Source organism: Cyanistes caeruleus, unplaced genomic scaffold (genome assembly GCF_971803275.1).
Source record: "Cyanistes caeruleus unplaced genomic scaffold, bCyaCae1.hap1.1 HAP1_SUPER_29, whole genome shotgun sequence".
Classification (NCBI taxonomy): domain Eukaryota; kingdom Metazoa; phylum Chordata; class Aves; order Passeriformes; family Paridae; genus Cyanistes; species Cyanistes caeruleus.
Window position 1 is genome coordinate 632,619 of NW_028256297.1, and position 23,888 is coordinate 656,506.

The window sequence follows — 23,888 nt, forward strand, 5'->3', positions numbered from 1 at the left end:
ATTTCATCCCAGGCAGGTATTGAATCTAATTTCAACAATTTGATCTGTTTACTTTGCTGAGTCAAATATGATACAAACCGTTTTATCTTATGTTTTGAAATTTTTACATTTGTGGTTTTTAAAAAATTCTGTATTTTTTGTGTATGACTCCTTTCTTGTGTGCATAGCTGGGATCCCATTTTGGAGGTCACAGCAGCTCTGCACACAATCTGTCTATTTTCCCTACCGCAGAAAACAAGGTTGCACCAAAAGGATTACAATTAAACTCACACTGTACAGGCAGCAGGGAGAATTCCCTCTCCCCCCCGACCCCGTCTCTGCCCACGGCTGGGGGAACCCCACACGCTTGGGGCTGCTGTGGCTGGGAAGGAGTTACACGGAACACAGTCCCCCGGGGCCTGTTTCACTCTCCAGCCCTCCCGGCCCGGTGTTGGAGTTCAATCTTACCTTTTTCTGTAGTTTTCTGGCGGTGGAAAGATACTTGTTGCCCTGGAATCGGTCCCCCAGTTCTGGAGGATTTTTGACTCCTTTTCGGAAACTTTTTTTGCTGTATTTTTTTTTTTAAACTGCATCCAAAGTCTCCAAAGAACGGCTCACCCTGGCTCCGATAAGCCTTTAATGTGGGCTTGTTCAGCCCCTACGGTCGGGCGGGCACAGGTGGCGGAGGGGGTCCTGGAGTGGATACAACATGGACTCAAAGTATCTAGACACAGGAGGCTCAAACTTGCTGGAATAATCCCGGGTTTATTGTCTGTTGTCCATCCGGGGCAAGAGAGAGAGCAAAATGCTCTGGGTCTTATCTCTTATACCAGGGGGCAGGGGTGATTAGGGGATGCAGGGAGGTCACAGCCAATGGGAGGGGCGGGGAGGGAAAGAAGGTTTTCAGGTAGGAACTAACATTACACAAACCAGAAGTGAGTTTTACCCTTGGGAGGTACCAAGATTTTTAGATGCACTACAACATTGCCTCATGGGTTTGGATGGCTCATGGGGTTTCATAACTCCTGTAGCTTTGTTCCTCCTCCTCAGAGGACCATGACAGCAAGTAGATCCATTTCCCAGGAATGAATCCCAGAAAAGCAATGCTCAGCCTGTGGGGTCAGCAGGAACACACTAATCACCCCTGTGATGGGAGCTGGGCTTGTATGCAGTAACTGTTAAGAATAATATGTTACAGTTGCTGTTTGTAAACTCCCTACTTACCTTGTACCCCGGTCCCAGGATATTGTTAAGAATAATATGTTACAGTTGCTGTTTGTAAACTCCTTACTTACCTTGTACCCCTGTCGCAAATTGCTGTACCCCATATTTCTTGTTCCTTGTTCAGCCAGGCCCTGCCCCCTCTCCCAAGTTGCTGTACCCTGTGTTTCTTGTTCGTGTTCAGCCAGGCACTGCCCCCACTGCTCCTAGACTCCCACATGGCAACACTGTATCCCTTTCCCGAGTTGCTGTACCGTCCTGAGGAGGAAGATGACATACTGACTTTTATGCAAACGAGAGAGACCAGAGACTTATGGGATGCACCCAGACTGGAAAAAACCCCAAAACAACGAGCCACGCAAAAGGGAAGGAATAAAAACAGCACCATCGAACAAGGAAGACCCAGAGGAGTCCCCTGACTTCTTTCCAGAGGCCGACATAACCTCGAGGAGACTCGACTGGGATGACAGCCTAGACTATGAGCCCTAAAGAAGGACTCTTCCCAGGGACTCCCGTGAGGAAGGAAGGCCCAGCTCTGCCCTAGTGACAGAGCTGCACGGATCCTCCTCTTCTGCGGTGTCCAGTGGGAGCAGTGGCGGTGTGCGCGACCCCTCGGGCCCCCACCCCAGAGCTGTGCTGCTTAATAAAGGCCTTTTTAAAAGGAGCTGGTCTCCTGGCCCGTTTATCACAGTAACCAACCCAGGAGCTGGGAGAGTCCTCCCTGCAGACACACCTGTAACTCAACAGCCACAGAAGCTTCTCTCATTGCTGCCAGCTGGACAAGCTTTAAGGTTCTGAGCTGGCAGCTCTCCCAGGGGGAAAGGCCTTGACCTACCCTCACCATCTTTCAAGGGCAGAGTCCTGGACATGGGTTGGGAAGCTGGATCACCTTCATCAATAAGTTCAGCTGCAAGGAAAGGCAGGACAAAACAGGTCCTGGACAGTGCTCAAGATTCTCTTTCAGGCTGGAGTGATAGTGAGGGCACCTGGCTGATTGCTGACCTCCAAGGCACTTCCTCATCTCTGCCTTCCACTCAGGAGCACATGCAGGGAGACCACATGCCTGTAGTTGCCCCACACCAGGATAGAAGAAGCTTCTTGAATGGCAGTCAGGGGAGAAAGGACACCCTGGAACTGCCATCAGCTCTGATCTGAGCCCCAGGCAGGGCCAGGGCTTGGCAGTGGCAGCAGGAGCAGCTCAGGCTCCCTGGGGCTGGTAAAGGAGCCATGCAAGGCACAGCCCCAAGGCACAGCCCTGGGCCCAGCCCTTCCCTCTCTGCTCTTCTCCATGGCTGCACAGAGCACACGGAAGGTGACACTGGCATTGCTCAGTGGAAGAAGATTGACAGCTAAATGCTCCTTCCTCCCACTGACAGCGATGCTGTGCAATCACTCAGGGCTCCAGAATGGAGCAGGGCAAGGTTTCCAGAATCCATCAAGCCTGAGATTATGTTAAGAGATATGGTACACGAGGAAGCTCTTGCCACACTGACACCAATTATTCTCTCAGGAAAAGCACATTGAGAACTTGCCCTCAGCATTCTCCAAGCGTTTCAAGCCGTTATCCAAGAGGGCATCCAGATAATGCAAGTTACGATCCCAATCTAGAAGGGAGCACAGATCAGGACCATTACCAGGGTGAGCTGGGATCCCCTTCTGTTTTAGGGAACTGGGAACTGCAAGGGGTTTGGTTAAGGCTGTGGGAGCCAAATGTCAGTAGACATGGCCAAAGCTGCAGAGAGACCTGGGGAGCTCTGGGCTGGCTCTGGTCTCTCCCCATCCCCAGCCCAGAGCTCCTCGAGACTCTCTCCCTCCCACAGAAGAAACCCTCCCCAAAGCCCTGGGGAAAACCATCCCCAACTCTTCCCAGGGAGAAGGAAGTGCTGTCCCAGGAAAGGGAAGCCAGGCTGCGGGCTCACCTGCTCCCTGTGCTCGCTGTGGAGCAGCCTGGGCAGCCCTGTCAGGCAGGGCCACTGCCAGGAGGAGCAGGAGGAGGAGGCGCAGAGCAAAGGCCATGGTGCCTTGCCCTCTGCCAGTCCTGCAGCTCTTGCTGCCACCGCTGTCCTGACACCGCTGTCCCAATGTCAGCACCACTGCTGCCCAACAGTCGTGGTCAAGGACTGACTGCTCGGTCCTCGTGGTGCTGTGCAACCATGGGGCTCTGGGACCTCTGTGACCTCAGAGCCTGCTGTCACCTCAGCCTGCTGTCACCCCAGAGGCTGCTATGACTTCATGGCCTTAGGTGTCTGCCCCAAGTGTACTCCCATCTGTACTCGAGGACTGCCCTGACTGTAAATCTTTGACTTCATCAAAGGGTCATTGCTAAACAAAACCTTGGTTTTGTCTGCTGACATTGCTGGTCAGGCGGTGTCCCAGGAGATGCCCTTGATGGTTTCCTCTTTTCCTGGGCATGGCACTGGAGGAGGTCCAGGCCCAGGTGATGCCACTGAAGGAAATGTGCCCTCATCCCAGGGATGCTCAACACGGACTCCCCCAGCCCCTCAGTTCCCCACTGCTGGTCACAGCAGCCCCTGCCTGGCTCCTGCCACCCACACTCTGGTCAGCCCTGCCTGCTCCTGGACATGGAGCTCAGCCAGGGCTGGTGCTGTGTGGGCTTTGCTGGTGGTACCAGCTGGACACTGGGGTGAGAGCTCCATCTCTTTATTTGAACAGAAGAGCTGTGCTGGGCCCTGCCCTGGCAGGAGGGACCCACCTTGAGTCCAGGCCACAGAGCAGGGCGGGTCCCTTCAGGGACACAGGGCCTTGCTGTGGGTGGTGGCAGCATCTGCACAGCAGCAAGCTGGTAATGCAGCTGTGACAGGGACTGTGGGCATGGGCATGGAGATGTGAAATGTGTGGTGCAGGTGTCCCTGAGGGAGGTGTTTGGCCTTTCTTGTGAAGCTGCAGAGGGGCACCTATTGAGAGAGGAGATGGCTGAGGTCCCAGCTGCAGCTGGCACACAGGGACCCTCCTGCACAGCGGGAGATTCTCACTGTGCTCAAAGATTCCCTCTGAAGACTAAGAGGTGAATGTGGATGGGCTTAGCAGCTGATCTGCAGGCCAAAGAATTGAGTTAGCAAAAGGAGAAATTGAGAAAATACAAGTTTATCCATAGCAAGGAAGAAAGCAAGGCCGTTAGCATGGAAACCAATAAAAAGGGACATAAGGGGTATTTGTATTTGTAATAAACGGAATTGGTTCGTGCTAACTAAATTGTAACTGTTATTAAAATTGTTATTATAAACAACCAAGAATCAGTATTACAAAGCAGATGTACCCCTTTGCAGATGTTGCATGTCAAAATTAAGGTACAGGATGTCGTTTAGAAGATAAATGGTGTCTCAAGACCAAAATGGCCTTGAAATGGACCAAAATTAGAACAAATTTAGGCACTGGGCCTAAAGATTAGTAAACATAAGGCTAATTAGTAGACTAACATAACACAAGGCTTAGTACACACGCACAAACCTGTAAGGTTATCCAAAGGACAATGAGGAAGAGGAGAAGCCTTCGCCAAAAGACCACCAAAAGAAGACTGAAGACCCCCTAACAACAAGTGAGGCATAGACTGTAAAGAAAAGTGATGTAAAGTCAGAAAAATCGGAAATAGGAGGAGACTTACAGGAAACATGAATGAATATGTATAAGTATACAGTATATAAGTTTAGCTTGAAGTGCTTTGTTTTGAACGTGAGGCAGGGTGGGAAGCCCCCGTACCCTGGTCAGTTTTGCTTATGCTTTAATCATACTTAATTTCTAGCAGATTACATATATAAATTTTAATTTTTTATTAAACTGTATTCTTTTACTAAACTGTATTCTTTTATACCACATTACTATTCAATTTAGTAAATTGTATTAATTTTTAATTAATCTGCCATTAAGCCAAGGAACCTAGTTATCAAAATTCTAATTTAATTTATAACAATATTTTAACAAAGAAGGCTGGTACAACAACATTGGTATTTAACAAACATGACACAACCTGAGGTATATTAACAAAGAAGGCACCTTATGGTGACAACATTCTACTGTTCAAACTGTAAAACATCTTTGTGTACTGATCAGGAGGTCACGATTTACTCTTTACAATCCTGATGCTGAATGTCTCCTGAGGAGGTCTGGTCAGGGGGACAAATGAGACCCTTGTGGGCTGCCCCTGTTTGGACAACCTGCTCCTCACCACGAGCATCAGCACGTCTGACATCGCCCACCTGGGACTGACATCCCAAAACATTGAGAACATTTATCAACTTTTCTTTATCATTAAAATCTAATAAATTAATAAAAATAAATTTTTAATTTTTACAATACTATTATTCTGTATTTTTATTACCTAATTTTTATATTTATATGAAAGAATTGATACATTTTTAGCAACTAAAAACATTATCGGTCTTTGGTTCAAAGTACTACAATTCCCTACATTAATTAATTAGTCACTATTTCTCCCTCTTTATGCTAATTACACCTATTTTTAGTCCTTTGATCATATTTTTTAATAATTTTCTCAGACAGGGTAAAAGGGGCCACTTTGGGGTCCATGGGGACTTTTCTGGGGGAACATTTGGGGCAGTTTTGGGTCTGGGGAGGGAATTTAGAGAGAACTTGGGGGACTGGAGGACAATTGAAGGAGCCGGGTGGGCACTTGGAGGGGCACTTGGGGGTTCTGTGGGACAATTCGGGGTTCGGGGGAGCACATGGGGGCCCAGGGGGGCACTTGGAGGTCAGGGAGGGGAATCCGGGGGCCCTTCGGGGTCCGGGCGGGCACTTGGGGTGCTGTTACCGGGAATATCTGGGCCGCGGGGGATGATGGGAGTTGTAGGTGCCGGTATAATACGGTTTAATGGGGCCGCGGAGCATCACGGGAGTTGTAGACGCAGCTCCAATGGATTCCGGTGAGGCGCGGGGCATGACGGGAGATGGAGTCCCGGCTGGAATAGCGCTCTATGGGCGCCGCGGAGCATGATGGGAGCGGCAGCCGGAAGCGTGGAGAGAGGCGCGGAGGAGGAGCGGCTCAGCTCCAGTGATCCCTGAATTCGCAGCCCCCCGGGACCATCGCTCCCCATCCCGCAGGTGCCCGGGGAGGGGGAGCTCGCCCCAAATACTCCGGGGGTCCATGGGTTTGGGGTTTTTGGGGAGGATGTTTGGGGATAGCAGGGCTCCAGAGCCGAGCCGCAGATGCCCCTCGGGGGGACCCCGGGAGGTGTTTTTGGGGGTCCCGGTGGCGGTGGCGGCAGAGCCCCGGCGGGGTCGGGGAGATGTGGGTCCCCCCATGGTGAGGGTTTGACTTCCCGGGCCGGGCCCCCCGAGCTCTGCCGGGGCCGCGGGGGCGGGGGGACCCCGGTTTTGGGGAGCCCCGGGAGAGCCGCGGCTTCCGTGAGCGGGACCCCAGAGAGAGGAGAGCCCCAGGGCCGCAAAGCGGGGACCCCGGGAGGGGGTGCTGGGGCTGGAGGGGCGGCACGGCCGGGAAAGGGGTTCGAGGCTCCCGGTGCCAGGAGTGTCTGCTCCCCGCGTGTGATTCCAGTTTCCTCAGCACCTCAGGATGAGACCAGTCACTCCCGGACATTCCCAATTAGGGTACAATTTGTTGCCATTTCCCCCTAATTTACTCCCATTTCCCCACATTTTTATCCAATTTTTCCTCATTTTTTTTCCCATTTTCATATCATTTTTCCCCATTCTTATCCTATTTTTCTATTTTCCCCAATTTTTTCGCCCATTTTTCTCCTTTTTTCCTCCATTTTCCCCTTTTTTATATAATTTCATTTCCATTTTTCCCAAATTTTCTGATATTTTCCCCATTTTTCCTCTGCTTTCCCTTTATTTTCCCCATTTTTTCTCATTTTTTCCCCATTTTTTCCCCATTTTTAATCTACTTTTTCTCAATTTTCCCATTTTATGCCAGTTTTGCTCCATTTATCCCAAATTTTTTCCCCATGATCTCTCCTGTTTTCACCGTTTTCTTCTATTCTTCTCCCATTTTTTGCTTCATTTTTTACCATTTTTATTCCCTTTTTCCCCCCATTTTTCTCCCAGTTTCCCCCATTTTTTTCCCCCATTTTATCCCGGTTTTATCTCATTTTTTCACAATTTTATCTGTAATTTCTTCCATTCCTTTCTCACATTTTTTCCAATTTTTCCTCCATTTCCATTCCATTTTTCCATATTTTATCCCATTTTTTTCCCATTTTTTCCCCATTTTTCCTCCATTTCCAATCTGTTTTTCCCCAATACCCCATATAGTCCCCATTTAATTATCTTAAAACTTAATATTTTGGTGGGGGGGTGGGGGGGAGAATAGAAATTTTGGCGGGATAAAAGGGTGTTTTGGGGGCAGAAGTCCATGCATTTGAATCACAGCTTTCCCATGATTTTTCCACGATTTCCAGCCGGAAGGAGGTGTGGGATTCATCCAAACATTTTGGAAGCTGGAAGAGGAGCAGGCCATCTACCTTCCCAAAAATCTGGAGCAGCTCATCCACAATTTCACCCTTCCCCACTCCCAGGATTCCCAGGTCTGGAAATTCTTCTACAACCTCCCAGGTAGGCAATTCTTAAAATTCCATGGAAAAATGGGATTGGGGGATTTTCATCCTGGTTTTTTCCTGATTTTTCCCATTTTCCCATTTTTTTTCCCCATTCTTCCTGATTTTTTCCTAGTTTTTTTCTGATATTCCCCATTTTTTTCTGATTCTTCCATCCTTTTTTTCCCAATTTTTTCCTGTTTTCTTCCCAGTTTTTCCTCAAATTTTCCTGATTGTCCCCTGATTTTTTCCCAGTTTTTCCTGATTTTCCCCTGATTTTTCCCAGTTTTTCTTGATTTTTCCCTCTTCATTTCCCAAAATTTTCTGTCTTTTCTCAAATTTTTCCCTAACTTTCCTGTTTTTTCCCATTTTTTCTGATTTTTTCCCTGTTTTTCCTAATTTTTTTCCCTGATTTTCCCCCAATTTTTTCTTTTTTTTTCTGTTTTTTTTTCCCCGATTTTTTCCAGGTTTTATTCCGTTTTTCTTTTCCTGATTTTTCCCTCATTTGTCACAATTTTTTTCACATATTTTTCACAATTTTTCCTGATTTTTCCCTCTGATTTCTCTCAGTTTTTCCCCTATTTTTCCTCATTTTTACTTGATTTTTTCCTGTTTGTTTCCTAAATATTTCCTGTTTTTTTCCCAGTTTTTTTTCCCAGTTTTCCAAGGTTTTTTCCCCCCGATTTCTTTTCCTCATTTTTTTCCTTGATTTTTTCCTTGATTTTTTTTCCTTGATTTTTCCCATTTTTTTCCTAGTCCTCTTCCTCTTTCTTTTCCTGATTTTTCCTTTTTTTTTCCCAATTTTTTTCCCAATTTTTTTTCCTGATTTTCCCCCATTTTTTCCTGATTTTTCCCTTTTTGCAATTTTTTCCTGGTTATTCCAAAATCTTTTGCTGATTTCTCCCTGTATTTCCTAATTATTTTCCTGATTGTTCCTGATTTTTTCCAGGTTTCTTCCCTCCCTCTTTTCTCGATTTTACCCAGTCTTTTCCCAGTCTTTTTCCTGAGTTTCCCGATTTTTTCCTGACTTTTCCTGGTTTTTTTTCATGATTTTTTTCATTTTTCTTTTTTTGATTTTTTTTTCCAATTTTTTCCCAATTTTTTCTTCAAACTTTTCCTTGATTATTTTGGTATTTCTCGGGTTTTTCCCATTTTTTTTTCCTGATTTTTCCCGATTCTTCTGATTTTCCCCAATTTTTTCCTGATTTTTTTTTCTGATTTTTTCCTGATTTTTTTATCCTTTTCCTGTTTGTCCCCTGATTTTCCTTTTTTTTCACATTTTTTTCTCTGATTTTTTCCCAATTATTTTCCTGATTTCTTCGCCATTTTTCCTCAAATATTTCTGTTTTTTCCTTCAATTTTCCAATATTTTTCCCAATTTTTTCCTGATTTTTCCCAGGGTCTTTTCAGCTTTATTTTCCTGGTATTTTCCCCTGTGTAGGAGTCCAGAAACGTAGAGGCATTTCTCTGTTTATTCTGTTCTCTGAAAAAGTATCAATCCTATTTGCAATTGACAGAAGGGCTTCCAAATATCCCTGGGCAAACTGAGATTTGGAAAAGATTAAGTAGAAAGTAGTAAAATGTTTAATATGTCACTGAGGTGAAAAATACAGATTTTAGAGGGGTTTCATACATGGAGTAAAGATGGAGGAAAAAAGGTATGGTTTTTAGTTCTTCCTTCTCCATGATTCTGCAGTTTTTGGGAGCACAAGGAATTGTTGGTTTAGAGTTAGTCTCAGTTTTAATTACGTAAGTAGATACAGAAAACTTATTTGTTAAAACATAATAACAATACACGTGTCTGTAGTTAATAGGGTAAAAATAGATATAAAGGTGAAGAGGCCGCGGGGTTCAGGGCCGTTTTGTACCATCAGAGCGAAATGAGCCAGGGTGGGGTGAATTGAGCTTGTGCAGTCAGTCTGGAGAGGCCTGCCAAGTTTTGTAATGACCTTCTAATAACCACGAGAAACAAGATGCTAATGAGCCCAGGAGTTTTCTTCAAACCTTAAGAACTGAGATAAGTGGGACTCCCCACAAGGGAGGATGCCAAAAAGAATTCGGCCCAAAGGAGACTGAGAAATCCAGGTGGAGAAAGAAAAATACAGAAGTGCAGCAGAATCAGAGAGAGAGAAAAGGAATTTTTTAGAGAAGAATTTACACCCTGATTTTTCACAATTTTTTCATGCCTTTCCCGTTTTTTCCTGATTTTTCTCTCTTCCTTACCTAATTTTTTTCTAGCTTTTTCCCAATTTTTTCTCAAATTTCCCTAAGTTTTCCCTGATTTTTCCTGGGTTTTTTTCCCAATATTTTCCCATTTTTTCCCACATTTTATTCCTCATTCTTTTCTGGATTTTCCCTGATTTTTCCAAGTTCTTTCCCAGATTTTTCCTGATTTTCCCATTTTTTCCCCAACTTTTCCTGTTTTTTCCTGATTTTTTTCCTTCTTTTCCTGTTTTTTTTCCTGATTTTTTTCCTAATCTTTCCAGATTTCTCCCAGATTTTTTCCTGATTTTTTTCCCCAATTTTTCCCATTTTTTCCTTGAGTTTTCTCCTTTTTTCCTCCCATTTTTACTGGTTTTCCCCAATTTTCTGTCAAATTTTTCCCAATTTTTTTCCTGATTTTTCCCCATTTTTTTTTATTTCACCCTGATTTTTTTTTTCTGTTTTCCCCTTTTATTTTCCTTTAATTTATTCTGGTTTTTTCCCATTTTTCCCCAGTTTTCCAGTTTCCATTTCACACTCCCAGTATGATTCCGGTAACTCCCAGTATGATCCCAGTAACTCCCAGTCTAATCCCAGTCACTCCCAGTATGAGGCCAGTGGCCCCCAGTTGCTCCCTGTCAGTTCCACTATGACCCCAGTAGCCTCCAGTGTGATCCCTGGGACTCCCTGTCTCTCCCAGTATATCGCAGTCAGCCCCAGCATGCTCCCAGTCATTCCCAGCTCCTCCCAGTCGCTTTCAGCATGATTCCAGTTGCTCACAGCCACTCCCAGTCAATCCCAGTATGTTTCCAGTCACCGTCAGTGGGATCTCAGTCTCAGCCAGCATGAACCCAGCTGCTCCCACTATGATCCCAGTATGATCCCAGTTGAGTATGATCCCAGAATAGTTGCAATTCTTCCCAGTTCCTCCTGGTATGATCCCAGTTGTCCCTGGAATAGTCCCAGTCCATCTCAGCATGGTCCCACTCACTCCCAGTTTCCCCCAGTGTGGTTCCAGCTGTTCCCAGTGTGGTCACAGACACTCCCAGTATATCCCAGTTGCCCCAGCAAGGTTCTGGTTACCTCAGAATGATCCCATTCTTTCCCAGTTACTTCCAGTTCCTCCCACTATGATCCCAGTTGTGTTCTCAGTCCCCTCAGCATGGTTCCAGTACCTTCCAGCCTGATCCCAGTTGCTCCCAGCCACTCCAAGTCACCCTGAGTGCAGTCCCAGTTGCTGCCAGTATGGTCCCAGTTTTGCCTAGCATGGCCCAGCTGCTCCCACTGTGATCCCACTAGGATTCTAGTTGCCCTCGGGATGGTTCCAGTTGTTCCCTGTTCCTCTCAGTGTGATCCCAGTTGCCCCCACTAAAGTCCCAGTCCCTCCTGAGATGATCCCAGCCCCTCCCAGCATGGTCTCAGTCATGCCCAGTTGCCCCCAGTGTAGACCCACTCACTCCCAGTTGTCCTTGTCACAGTTCCCGTTGTTCCTAGTGTGATTTCAGTCCTCCCAGTATGGTCACAGATGCTCCCAGTATATCCCAGTTGCCCTCAGTATGCTTGTGCTCATTCCCAATCATTCCCAGTTACCCCACTAAAGTTCCAGTTTCCCCAGTCCCTGCCAGTGCTGCCACTCCTGGGATCCCCCAGCCCTCTCTGCGTTCCCCGCTCTGGATCTCCCCAGAGGAGCCCCAAGGGCTGGCAGTCCCCAGCCAGGGTCCCCAGCCAGCCCCAGGTTGGATCTGCAGCCCCCAATTTTCCCAGTTTCTCCTTTTCCCCGGACCGGGTTCCCCCCATCCCCAGCGGGTGGGAGCAGGGGAGAGCCCCAGACTACCCAACCCTGCCGCGGTGGTGTCGATGGCAGGGGTGCCATGACTACCCTGAAGAAGCCGTCCTGAAAAGGACTGCCCAGGGGCACAGGCACGTCCTCTGCCTGGTGAGTGATCTCAGCTCAGCGGCAGCGTGCAGGCGACACAGAGAGAGAGACTAGAGAGCTGTATGGCATTCCACTGAGAAACAGCCTTTATTATAGCAGGGCCCTCAGTGAAGGGAGCCAGTGACAACAGCTTTCTGAACTGGGGAAAAACCAGGATATTTATAGGGATGGAGAAGGGCGGAGGAAACTTGGATACATGTATCGGGGTGGATTGATAGGGAGGGAAACCAATGGGGTGTAACAAATTAACATGTTCAACTTAAAGGCCTCTGGGAGTGACACTTTTTCTCTTCATGAGATAAAATGTCTGGCCTAGGGAGAAGCTCTCCCGGGGAGAGCCTGGATTTTGAGGTTGGCTGGTTCTTCCGCCTCCACACATCCCCACCTGTCTCGGCTCCATCCCCACTCCTCCTGTGGGCTGTGAGGGGTTCAGGAATGGGCACCGAGGGTTTCGCTGCTCCTGGGGGAGGAGGAATGGAAGAGGAGGGATGAAGGAGAGCGAAAAGAGATGGAAGTAGGAGAAGGAGGTGGAGTTAGGGAGGAGAAGGAAGAGGAATGGAAGACAAGAAGCAGGAGGAAGAGGAGGTACAAAGGAGGATCAGGGAAAGGAGAAGGAACCACCAGATCAAGCACTCCCTGAATTCACAGCCCCCACCCGTGGCATCATCACCCCGCATCCCACAGGTGACTGGGGAGGGGTGATAGTATAAAAGGTCTTAAAATATTAGAAAATTTGGGGACTTAGAAAGAAAGTTAGGTTTGCCAAGCCCTGGGAAAAGTAGGCCCTGAGAAATGTTAGGCCTTGTACTTGCTAAAGATCAGGGCAAACTGCACCTGTGTAGTCGGTAGATGATAAATGATACAATTGTTAGATGTGATTAGATATAATTATTGTTTAAAGAACATGAGGAACAATGTTTGGGGGCTGAGGGGGATCACAAGAAACCCATGCTTGGGTAAAAACAATGCATACAATAGAACAATGTAAGTTAAACAATTAATATGTAAGTTGTATAATGATAGAGTATAAAACATGTTCAGTTCAAACCCGTCAAAAGACAGGTCAGATTTGAGTCTGTGTACCCCTGACACCCAGAGCTCTTCAATAAAGCACCTTCATATAATCATTCATGATTATGTGTGTTCCTGAACTCTAACAGGGGGAGCTTCGCCCAGATATCCTGGGGGGTCCCTGGGTTGGGATTTTTTGGGGGGGATGTGTGGAGAACGAAGAACTCCAAAGCTGAGCAGAAGATGCCCCTTGGGGGGATCAAACCCGTCAAAAGACAGGTCAGATTTGAGTCTGTGTACCCCTGACACCCAGAGCTCTTCAATAAAGCACCTTCATATAATCATTCATGATTATGTGTGTTCCTGAACTCTAACAGGGGGAGCTTCGCCCAGATATCCTGGGGGGTCCCTGGGTTGGGATTTTTTGGGGGGGATGTGTGGAGAACGAAGAACTCCAAAGCTGAGCAGAAGATGCCCCTTGGGGGGACACTGGGGAGTCCCAGCATCCCTAAGCTGGGAGATGGAGACAGGGAACTTTTGGGATTTCTGGCACTCCCAGCAGCCTGGGGAGGACAGGGGGGAACCCATAAACACCAAAGGGGACAGACCAGAGATGGGGAACTCCTGGGAGGCATTTTCATGGCTGAATCTTGGTGTTTGGGTGCTCTTTATGGATGGTAACTTCTAGAGATGGACTTGGAGAGAAGGAAACCCCTAACCCATTGTGCTCATGCATTGTATTTTTTCCCCAAACCAGGATTTCCCATGCCGAAACCTCGACTAAACGGAGAAGGAGGCTGTGAGGAAGAAGAAGATGCCCCACGATACCCAGGCAGGTGAGGAGGAAGTCAGTGCCCCTTTCCCCCTCTCTCCTGCTCCATCTCCCAGCACAGCATGGGCCCCTGGCTGCAGGACAACCCCACTGCTGACGCCATCCTGCCGGGGATGCACTGGGGGGATCTCCTTCCCATTCCCTCTGGCACGGAGGCAAATCCCATCCTCTCCTTGTCCTTCCTCCCCCAGACAAGGAGCTGAGGATGGAGACCAGGGAGGACAAATCCCCACAGCAGAACCTCATGGAAGAGGCCAGTTTGAGCAGCTCCACAGTGCAGAAATCCAACAGGGAAGAAAAACTTCAGAGATCCCGCAGGAAGAGGGGCTCCAAACCCATCCCAGGGTGCTCTGAGGAGGAAAGACCCATCCTGTGCCTGGAAGGCGGCCGGAGATCCAGCTGGGGCTCTGAGCTGGTGGTCCATGAGCGGCTTCAGGATGGGGAGAAGCCCTACAAGTGCTTGGAGTGTGGGAAGTGCTTCAGCCGGAGCTCATTCCTGATCCGCCACCAGATGATCCACACTGGGAAATGGGCCTATGAGTGTGGGGAATGTGGGAAGGGCTTCTACTGCAACTCCAAACTCATCATCCACCAACGCATCCACACTGGGGAGAGGCCCTACGAGTGTTCTGAGTGTGGGAAGAGGTTTCACAGCAGCTCCACTCTCCTCGCGCACCAGCCGATTCACACGGATGAGAGGCCCTTCCGCTGCCCTGACTGTGGGGAGGGCTTCAAGAACAACTCCACCCTTGTCACCCACCGGCGCATCCACACTGGGGAGAGACCCTACGAGTGCCGGGAATGTGGGAAGAGCTTCAGCCAGAGCTCCAGCCTCAATACCCACAAACGCATCCACACTGGGGAGAGACCCTACGAGTGTCCTCAGTGTGGGAAGAGGTTTCAGACCAGCTCCCATCTCCTTGTCCACCAGCGGATTCACACCAATGAGAGGCCCTTCCACTGCCCTGACTGCAGGAAGGGCTTCAATCAAAAGTCCAGCCTCATCATCCACCAGCGCATCCACACTGGGAGCGGCCCTGCGAGTGTCCCCAGTGTGGGAAGAGCTTCTCCAGGAGCTCTGACTTGACCAAACACCAACAGAGGCACCAGTAAGGGAAGCCCTGCGAGTGCCTCAGGTGCAGGAAGAGCTTCGTGTTCTGCTCCAGCTCCATACCCCATCAGAGGACTCACGTTGGCCTGAGCCCTGGTCACCCACGTTCCCAGTGATCTGTGTTGGGAACACACTGACTGGGCTGGTGGTCGTTCTGGTTTGGTTCTATCTTTTGGTTCATCAGCATTCCTGTAAAACAGATAAAATTGGGGCAAAATCTATGAATTCATCAAAGGCATCTAAAGCCTCACTTTTCACTAGTGCTTTAAGGGAATCTGGGATTCAAGGAGATACTTGGGAGTATTTGGGGATTTTGGGGGTATTTGGTGGAGTTGTCTCCATTTCTTGCCACTCAAAGAGCCTAGAGGCTTTGATCTGTCACCTCAAAACCACTCAATACCACTGAAAACTACTCAGTCCCACCCAAAATTACTGGTTTCCACAGCCCCTCAGGGTGTGATGTCTTTAGTTTTAGCTTTCATATTTTTCATATTCTGCACTGTCTTGGTTTGTAGTTTTGAACTTCCTATTAAGTGTTAGTGAGCTCTCTTCACAGAGTAGGTAGACAAAACAATTCCTTTTCTAGCTTGAATCCAAGGACAGTCGTTACAAGTTCCAGGCCCAAAAGCATAAACAAGGGTGGACTGAAGAGAAAAAACAAGAAGGATGGGACTTGATCATCTGAAGCTGTAACTGGACAATGAACCCAAATATGCAGATGGACCTAAACTTCTAAAAATGTAAGACCTCGTGATGAGTTGTCCATTTTTGTGACCATTTTTGGTCCATCTTGGGTGTAGCCCTGGCCTGGCTCTTGTGCTGCTCTAGGTGTGTCCTTTAAGGCCTTTTAATAAACTTTATTCTTAACTTTGTCCAGCCTCTGCTGTAGGTCAGCCTTCCTCAAGGCATCAGGTGGAATGGGGTTGGAAGGGGACTGGGTGAAGTAGGATGCAAATCAGGAGGGGTGAGATGAGCATTGGGTGGGGCAGGATTGTTGGGATGGGGATTGGGAGGTGTGAAATGGGGGAAATAGGGCTTGAGAAGGGGGTCTTGATATCCAGCAGGGATGGGATGGGTTGGAGTTGGGACTGGGGAGGTGGGGTGGGGTCTGGAATGAGACACCCAAAGTTTGGGGTGATGAAGGGAGGGGGGGCCTGTTACTGAGTGAGTTTTTGTGTGAGGTGCCCCTGCCCAGGGAGGCAAGGATTGAGGTTCAAATGAACATTATTAAAGTGAGTGCCATGGGCAAAACGGAATTCCATCCCTCTGCCTCGGAGGATGAGCCCTGTGAGCCCAGGAAGAAACTCCACCCTGTACTCCTCGTGGGGTGGCAACCCAGGGATTTCTGTTTGGGTTTGGGCCCCTTGGGTTTCTCTCTTGCTGTGTTCCCAGTGGTCCCTGACCTTGAACACCACCCTGGTTCTCAAAACCCATCTCCCTGCCTCTGTTTGGGGCTGTCTCTGGATCTGAGTTTGTTCCTGAGCTGAATAAATGGTTTCCTGAGCAGAATCCCATCTCATTGGTGTCTCATGCCTATTTCTGGTAGCTGTGGCCTCCCTGGACATGATCATGCGGCCCCAGAACGCAAGACCCCGCAAATTCAAGACCCCCCCCGCCCAGACCTCAAAAAATCCCAAAATTCCCTAAAATTTGCCCAAATCCCCCTAAATTTCCTTAATTTTTCTAAAATGGCCTTTTTGTCCCCCTCCAGGGGGACATCCTCCAGGACCAGATGCCTTCACTGGATCTCGAGGACACCCCCAGGAATTTGGAGGGGGTCTCTCCTCCCCTGCCACCCTCAAAAATCCACAGCTTTTGGGAAAAAAATTCCCCCAAATCCCTTGGATTCAAGGGGGAGTTCCCCATTTTTGACACATTTTTTGGGGGTTCCTCCCCAAATTTTTCAGGTTTTTTTGCCTCTTTGCCATTTATTTAATGGTTTTAACATTTTTTCAAAATGAGCTTTCTTGTAGTGGTTCCCCCAATTTTTTTAGCAGTCCCTCAATTTTTTTCTGGGGGTTCGACGCCTCCCGCAATTTTACCTTCGTCCCCCTCCCCCCAAATTGGGGTGAGGGTGTCTTTTTTTTCTGTTCTTTTTCTTTTTTACTTTTTTTCCTTTTTTTTTTTCTTTTTTCCTCTTTTTTATTTATGTGCACTTAATTTGAGGGGCTGAGGGGCAGGAATTTTGGGGAGCAGTTGCCTGGAGGGGTGCTGGAAAAGTTGGGAAGACCCCCTCTCTCCAAAAAGAATGTGAAAAATCCTGAGAATTCTGGGATTTCCCCCCCTACACCCCTGCCCAAGGTGTGAAAAATGTGAAATAAAAAAATATACATTCTCAACTTTTTTGTTTATTCTTGGGGAGGGAGTTGTGATTTTGGGGGGGTTTTGAAGAGGGGTTGCTATTTTTTTGGGAGGTTCTCCCAGTTTTGGGGGGGAATTTGGGGGTTTGGAGGGAAATTTGGGGTTTTGGGGGGAAACTTCGGGGGTCCTGGGAGGAATTTTTGGGTTTTAGGGCAGGAATTTTAGGATTTTTTTGTAACATTTGGGTGCTTGGGGGAGAAATTTGGGGTTTTGGGGAGAACTCTGGGTTCTTCTGGGCTTTTAGGGGGAGGATTTGGAGTTTTGGGGAAAAAAAATGGGTTTTGGGGGGAAAATTTGGGGGTTTTGGGGGTAAATTTGGAGTCCAGAGGGGAATTTTGGGGAGAGGGGATTTGGTTGTTTAGGAGCACCCCCTGTATTTATGGGGAGGAATTTGGGAGTCTTGGGGGGGAATTTTGGCGATTTGAGGTGTAATTTGACGGTCTTGGCAGGAGGATTTGGGGCTTTGGGAGGTTTTGGTGGTTTGGGGGGAAAATTTGTGGAGTGGGAGAATTTTGGGGGTTTTGAGAAATTTGGGGGTTTTGGGAAAAAATTTGGGATTTTTGGGGGGAAATTTGGAGTTTTGTGGGGGGATTTTGAGTCTTGGGAGAATTTGGGACTTTTGGGGGGGTGGTATGGGGGTTTTGGGGTTTTTAGGGGGATTTGGGAGAAATTTGGGGGTTTTGGGGGAGAAAGTTGGTGGTTTTGGGGGGAAATTCAGGGGTCCTGGGAGAGGTTCTGATTTTGGGAAGGGGATTTGGGGAGGATTTTTTAGGTTTTGGGGGAATTTCCATTGATGGGGAGGGGCATTTTGGGGAGGCATCCTGAATCTGAGGAGGGGTCTCAGGGGGGATTCCCGATTTTAGGGCGGGGTTTGAGGTCAATTTGGGTGATTTTCCAGCGATGGGGAGGCATCTTGGGGGTGGGATTTGGGGAAGGGTCTCATCGGGGCACCATCCTGAGCTGGAAGTGAGGGGGATGTTGGGAGTGGAATCTGGGGAGGAGCTGGGGGGGGAGATTTTCCATCCATGGGGAAGGGTCCCGGTCCCGGGGCGGTTCCTGAATTTTGAGAGTGGTCTGGAATTTGAGGGGGGTCTCATTGGGGCAGCAGGAGGGGCTGGAAACGGGGCATAATGTTGGCAAAGCCACTCTCCAGGGGGGCCGTGGGCAGCTCCTCGGGGAGTGTCGGGGGTCGCGGCCGCAGGCGCTGCAGCAGCGAGGTCAGGAACAGGAACAGCTCTGCCCACACCAGCGCCTCCCCCAGGCACAGCCACTGCCCGGTGGGGAGGGGGCGTCAGCACCGCCCCACCCCAAAGGGTCGAGAGTCCCCAAAGGGTCTGGGGGTCCCAAAAGGGCTGGGGATCACTAAAGGGTCCGGGGGTCCCAAAAGGGGCTAGGGGTCCTAAAAGGGGTGGGAGTGTCTAAAGGGTCTGGGGGTCCCAGAAGGGGCTGGAGGTTTCAGGGGTTGGGGATCCCAAAAAGGCCTAGGGGATTCTAAAGGGTCTGGGAGCTTCAGAGTCTGGGGGGTCCCTAAAGGGTCTGGGAGCTTTGGGATTGTGGTCCCAAAATGGTCTGGGGGTTTCAGGGGTGGGGGTCCCAAATGGGTCTGGAGTACCCACCCTGAGGATTTATGGGATTTAGGGGATTCCAAAAGGATTTAGGGCCCCTCCACGAAGGATTTATGGGATTTTTGGGATTCCAAAAGAATTTAGGGCCCCACCCCAAAGGAATTTGGGGATTTTGGGGATTCCAGAAGGATTTAGGGCCCCACGCCAAGGATTTATGGGATTTTTCATGGTTTTGGGGTGCCCACCAGCCAAGCAGGGCACAAAGGCCTCCTTGTGCTGGAACCCACCCTGCTCATCCAGGAAGCTCCCAGTTTGAACTTTTGGGGGTTTTTGAAGGATTTGGGGCTGTTTAGGACCGAGCTCAGCAGGGGGTAAATGTCCGTGCCCTGTGGGGTCAGGTGTGGGTTCATTTGAGTCATTTGGGGTTACTAGGGTGTAAAGAGATGGTCCGAAGTTTCCCTCACCTGCTTCAGCCATCGCAAGAACAGAGACCAAGACCCTGAAGACCCCAAGGGACTTTGTGCAGGGGTTCTGGCCTGGTTGAGGTGGAAGCTTGCCAGGTGATTGTTTGCAGGTGTGCTTGTTGTGCTGTCAAGGTACACTGCCTTCATTCCTGCTGGTGAGCAGGGATTTGTAAGGAACTGACTGTTCTGTACCTTACACCTGCTTCCCAGAGCAAGGGGTCCCATCAGAATAGCCAAGGAATTTCCCCACCTCTTGGCTAGCTGCCCCTTGCTTTGAAACAGACTATAAAAGTGACTTTTCTAAGATACTTTCTTCAAGAAAGATCTCCCCACCTAGGAAGACACCAGCAACCCCGTCTCATCCGTTGGTAGCTATAGCCCCCTCTTTTCTCTCTTTACATTGCCTCTTTACCCCTCTCTCCCACTCTCTCTCTCTCCCTCCCTTTGATCTATCACATAACCCATGTTGCTGGCACTAAAATAAAGGTGCATTATTGCTGTTGTGATTTAAACTGAAATCCCTTGGTGTCCTTTTTGCACTCTGAGATCAAACGAACCTCTCACGACTCCCACTTGTGTTAGCGGATCATGACACTCGGCAGCGGGGTGACCCAAGGTGCGGCCTAGAGCAAATGCTCTACAGCACAAGGATATTGGTAGGCGCATGGTGGAGGCAAGGATGAGGAGGAGATCTCCAGTATGGGTTCCAAAGGCTTCTACTCAACTGGAGGGTCCAGGGACTGAAGACCAAAAACACAACTGTGTGTGGGTTTTTATATAGGGGAGTCCAGAGGGAGGGTACAAAGTTTTAACCAATAGGAAGAAGCTATGGGAGGAGTGGAAGGTTCCATTCAACAATACAGTAGGGGAAACAAGGGGAGCAGAGTGGGTCACATGGGCCAATGGGGCATTGCAGATTAGGGGATTTCCAAAGGGGTGGTTCAGGTAGGAGGCTGGCCTAAGGGAAGACTGACAAATGGGTGTAATGACAGGCAGGGAATATGAGAAAACAAGGGCAGGATTGATAGGTGGGTAGGAGGATACAAACTAGGAGCAAACCAATGACTTAGGGAAATAATGGGAGAAACCATTCGAACAAAACACACCACAACAATAGAACTGTTAACCATTACAGGAGGTGGCATCTTCAAGAGGCTATGGCATGTGAGTGAGCTCTTGCCACATTGACACTCATTGTTCTACGTGGAAAGGGACACTGAGAACTTGTCTCCAGCATTCTCCATGGATCTCAAACTGCCATGTGCCAGGGCTTCCAGATAATCCATGTTCTGATCTCAATCTAGACGGGAGCACAGATCAGAACCCTTTCCATGGTGCCCTCAGTGGAGCCACGTCCGCCTTTTGTCTGTCAGGGAAAGGGATGCAGGCAAAGCGGGCAGGTGCCACCCTCCTCTATTTGTGTGCCAGGCCTGAGCCTCAAGTGTTTCTGGTTTCTTAGCTAATTTCTCCCTGGCTCCTCTTTAACACGAGCAAGAGAATAGCATCGCACAGTCCAGTTCGACAAATAAGGCTTGTGAATGACTGAGGGCTTCCACTAAATTAAAAATGTACTTGAAAGCTGACCTTCTGTTCACTCAGGCCTCCTCACCTCTGTAGATGAGGTGAATTTATAACGCTGGTATGTGGGTTTCAGGAATATGTGGGGTTTTATCTGTGATAGAGATGAGGAAGTGTTGAACTCGTTCCAATGAGCTGCCAAAAGCGGTGACTTTAGTCTCTCTTTGGATGGGGAGTAGCACTGGCCTTGTTGAACACAGGAAGCAGCACGAGCAGGGCTCCTCCAGCAGCAGGGACACGCCACGAGCCAGGAGAGGACCATGGCACCAGAGGGGACCGTGGCACCAGGGGGGACTGTGGCACCAGAGGGGACCATGGCACCAGAGGGGACTGTGGCACCAGCTGTGCCCAAAGTCTGAACAGGGTGGCAAAGTCAGGAGGTGCTGCTTGAACAGCCCAGGCAAGGTGTGGTGAGGAGCCAGGTCTGGGGGCCATCCAAGGAGTACTGTCAAGAGCAAATGGTTTTAATATTCTCTCTGGGACAAAAAAAGAGCAATCTTTAGAGTGAACTGGTGCTGATAAATATTTGCACACATACGGTGGGGTTTCTCTGCAAATGGGCTTTGATGGGGAAATTTCTGACCACATTTAGTTTTACTCTAAGTTGAGCACCTGAGTAGCTTTGTTGAGGAATAAAGAATTGTTTATAGCTCGGTATTTTCTCAGGAGGAGGCTTACATTTTAGCACAGGAGGAAGGTAAGGCAAAGGTTTAAAATCTTTCCCCTCCTGAAGTGACACACTTTCTGAGGAGTCTGAGGAGAATTCCCCTCAGCCACTGCCAGGGCTGTTTGCCTCCTCTGCAGGCTCAGGATTCTGGGAGTTCCATGAGCCTCAGCTGCCACGGTATTTTCCTCTGAATAATTCTTGTTTTGCAGTACACAGGGAGAATATTTTGTGCTGGATTCTCTGCTGGGCTTTGAGGTGAATCTCAGTAATTAATTTGATTTTCCTGTCCAGATGAACTTTTGGTAGACAGGAAGGAAAAGGGAAGAAGTACCGTGGAAAATTAATTGCTCAAAATTTGAGAGGCCCAACCACAGTAAAAATAAAGTCTAAACTGAAGAAATTTTTTAATATTTCTTTTTTCCCTTGGTAGGTGGGGTAAAACATGAAGTGTTAATAAAGTTCTTTGAAAAGATTCAGCAAGCACCTAGCTATATGAAAATCAAAAGAAAAAAAGATGAGACAGGACACGGGAAGAATCTTCAGCCCTTCCTGTTGAAAGTAAAACAGTAGGAAAACTGCCTCTGGCTGTTACCCACAGGTAACATGTCATTTGTAGCCAAGAGCAGATGCCCCAAGCTGTTGGTAGCCCAAGCCCTGCCGTGGCTGGCCCACTTTCAGTCCCAGCTGGACCAGGGTGGCCGGCTCAGGAGGGGAGGAGGTGGGGGCATCTCAGGGGGCTTCTGCTTCACAGCTGGGCTGGGAGGCCGTGGAAGAGGCATGGAGTGATGCTGTTCTGCTTTCTGGGACGATTCCTCCTTCTGAGGCCATGTCTGAGAGCTGTCAAACCGGACAGTCTTTGGGCTCCCTGGGGGCAAGGGAGAGTTGCGCCTTCTTGGCCGGGAAGCTGGAGCTGCAGAGGCACTCCTGTGGAGAGAGGAGGTGGCTGAGGCCCCCAGCTGCCGCTGGCACGCAGGGACCCTCCTGCACAGCAGGGCCCAGAGCGGCCAAGGCTCCCCAGCACGCCTGGAGCTGCTGGCACAGCTTGGCCCAGCTGGACAGCTGCCCCTCAAGGCCCCGGCGAGCAGGGGATGGCTCTGGGCAGGGTCCCTGGCCAGGAGCGGGCCCCAGAGCGCCTCTGCCTTTCAAGGGCAATCTCATCCCCGCTCTTTCTCCTGCCCACCTTGCTTTGCCTCTGCCCGCTGCTCCTGGGGCTGCTCTTGGCCAGGCAGCCTCCGTGGGAGCCAGCACTGGCTGCAGCCCCAGCGGGCTCCCCAGGACAAGACCCAGCAATTAAGAGGCCAATGAAAGCCCTGGGCAGCTGCAGAACTCTCAGCAGAATTATTTGGGCAACCAAGGACTATCCACAAGTCCACAGCAGCCTCACTGTGAATGTTTCCTGACTATGAGCAGCCTTTCAAGAAGCTGGAGGGTGGGGATGAACAACAACTTACTGTTTCTTGTCCTTCCAGCACCAGAATCCAACATAGCACAGGACCATGGAAAGGGGCACTGTGAACAGTATCACTGCTGTGCCTATCATGCAGGACTTGCGCACATCCTGCAGGCAGAACACTCTTGGGGTGCTCAGTGGATTCTCGGCATTTATATTTGACTTGCCAAGTGCTTCTGTGGGAGCAATGGGCAGTGTGAGCCTGTGCTGTGCTCCACTGCTGAGCTGTCAGCACGGTGGATACAGCCAGGACGTTCTCTGTTTCCCCCAGAGCTGGGGCCTGCAGGCACCTTGTTGGCCCTTGGCACAGGCTGTGACACCAAACAAAGCCCAGAAGGCCGGGAGCAGAGCCTGGGGGACAGCACAGCTGCTTGGGCAGTGGCTCCTTCCAGGGACAGGGGCCAAACCCATCTCTGAGCATCCACTGCCACCCCTGATCCTCCCTGCTCCGTGACATCTCCCCCAGCCCAAGGGGACAGAGCCAGGCCCTGTCAGGGGCCAGTGCAGCCCCTGCCCAGTTGGGAGCCAGGGCTGGCTGTGGCCCTGGGCTCGTGGCAGGGCTCCCACTCGGGGCTGCTCCTGTGCCTTGGGCCTCTGGTCGCTCACGGCTATCTCTGGGAGCAGCTGCAGTGGGATGCATGTTGGTGCAGGAATCCCATTTCCCAGGGGCTGGGAATGAGCTCCAGAGGCCTGGAAGCCGAGGTGCCTCCAGCTTTGGCTGCTGCTGTGCCGTGCAAGGGCAGGCCCCGAGGGAAGAGTGGCTGGCACACAGCCTCACCGAGGGCTGAGCCCAGGACAGCAATTACCTCCTGTGCCTGGGCCTGGCATCTCCTCCTTTCCTGCATCAGGAGCTGGCACAGAGACATTGCTTCCTCTAGCCATCATCTGCACAGACACTTGCTCCAGCACTTGAGAAAGGAAAAGGGACAGCTGGATAAGACAGAACTGTTCACCATTAGGGGAGGTTGTATCTTCAGGAGGCAA

The 23,888-nt window shown here is 49.4% G+C and overlaps 1 protein-coding gene and 1 long non-coding RNA gene across 6 annotated transcripts; one reads left to right on the top strand and one right to left on the bottom strand.

Annotated features, from left to right (window-relative positions):
- Positions 1–724: 724 nt before the first annotated feature.
- On the bottom strand, positions 725–3,328 carry LOC147645203 (uncharacterized). The gene is made up of 2 exons (XR_015282437.1): positions 3,120–3,328; positions 725–2,804 (listed from the first exon to the last, which is right to left on the bottom strand). It is a non-coding gene; the product is annotated as an uncharacterized LOC147645203 (long non-coding RNA).
- A 2,793-nt stretch (positions 3,329–6,121) lies between these two features.
- LOC111924457 (uncharacterized) lies at positions 6,122–15,691 on the top strand. 5 transcript variants are annotated; one of them, XM_086874910.1, is made up of 6 exons: positions 6,177–6,276; positions 6,728–6,780; positions 7,593–7,746; positions 10,446–12,549; positions 13,634–13,712; positions 13,900–15,691. In XM_086874910.1, exons 5-6 carry the CDS (start codon positions 13,691–13,693, stop codon positions 14,793–14,795), a joined length of 918 nt encoding a protein of 305 aa, XP_086731036.1. In that variant the 5' UTR covers positions 6,177–6,276; positions 6,728–6,780; positions 7,593–7,746; positions 10,446–12,549; positions 13,634–13,690; the 3' UTR covers positions 14,796–15,691. The 5 variants fall into 5 exon arrangements, with proteins under 5 accessions (XP_023776381.2, XP_086731035.1, XP_023776382.2 ...); XM_086874909.1 differs by lacking the exon at positions 6,728–6,780 and having other exon boundaries at positions 6,150–6,276; XM_023920614.2 differs by lacking the exon at positions 10,446–12,549 and having other exon boundaries at positions 6,171–6,276.
- The last annotated feature ends 8,197 nt before the right edge of the window (positions 15,692–23,888 follow it).